The sequence below is a fragment of the Merops nubicus genome, unplaced genomic scaffold, assembly GCF_000691845.1.
Source record: "Merops nubicus isolate BGI_N331 unplaced genomic scaffold, ASM69184v1 scaffold24718, whole genome shotgun sequence".
Lineage (NCBI taxonomy): Eukaryota > Metazoa > Chordata > Aves > Coraciiformes > Meropidae > Merops > Merops nubicus.
In genome coordinates, this window is record NW_008626740.1 from 4636 (window position 1) to 5409 (window position 774).

The 774-nt window shown below is 64.7% G+C and overlaps 1 protein-coding gene across 1 annotated transcript in view; it reads right to left on the reverse strand.

Moving 5' to 3' along the window:
- The window catches only part of LOC103778522 (acyl-CoA synthetase family member 3, mitochondrial-like), a 6465-nt gene that overhangs the window by 2194 nt on the left and 3497 nt on the right, over positions 1–774 (reverse strand). Inside the window, exons 2-3 of the mRNA XM_008946112.1 lie at positions 482–616; positions 92–203 (exon numbers count right to left, since the gene is read on the reverse strand). Of these exons, the coding sequence (XP_008944360.1) occupies positions 92–203; positions 482–616 (247 nt within the window). The remainder of the gene's footprint in view (positions 1–91; positions 204–481; positions 617–774) is intronic.

Genomic DNA, 774 nt, shown 5'->3' on the forward strand with positions numbered 1-774 from the left:
CCCTTCCCTCCTCTGACATGTCCTTCCCCATGACACTGCAGGCTCTGAGCCCGCTGTCCCTCGCTGTGCCACTCACCCTGCCCTCTCTTACCTGGCCCATTCCTTCAGTTCCTTCACGGAGAGCATCCTGCCCTTGCGGAGCTGCACCACGGCACTGACCCGCTGGCCCCACACCATGTCTGGTGGCCCGATCACCGCCACGTCTGCAGAGAGAGCAGAGCACTCAGCCTGAGACCCCCAGGTGATTTTGGGGGCAGGGCTGGGGTCGAATTGGGGGGTCAGCACCGTGCAGGGAAGAGCAGCGTGTGGGGGACCCTGCCGTGGGACGTTGGTGCAGGAAAACAGGGGGGGCTTTTTTTGTGGAAGCAGCTCCCAAGAGGAGAGCTCCTCCCAAGGAGAAGGCAGCAGGGCCTGAGGTTTGAGGGAAGCAGGGTGAGCAGGGAGGGATGGGATGGGATGGGATGGGAGGGGAGCAGCCTACCTGTGATGTGGGGGTGTGCGAGCAGGTGCCGCTCCACCTCCAGGGCGCTGATTTTGAACCCCCCGTTTTTGATGATGTCCACCGAGGTGCGGCCCCTGATCCAGTACACGCCGTCCCTGTACACTGCCGTGTCCCCTGCAGAGCAAAGGGCTCCCTCAGGGGCTGGCCCCCGCTGCACCCCCTCCTCTGGATGGGGCACTCAGGTGAGCAGGGTGCTCAGAGCCCCGGCCAACCTCCCCTGGAATGGTTCCAGGGATGGGGCAGCGACCACCTCTCTGGGCAGCCTGGGCCCG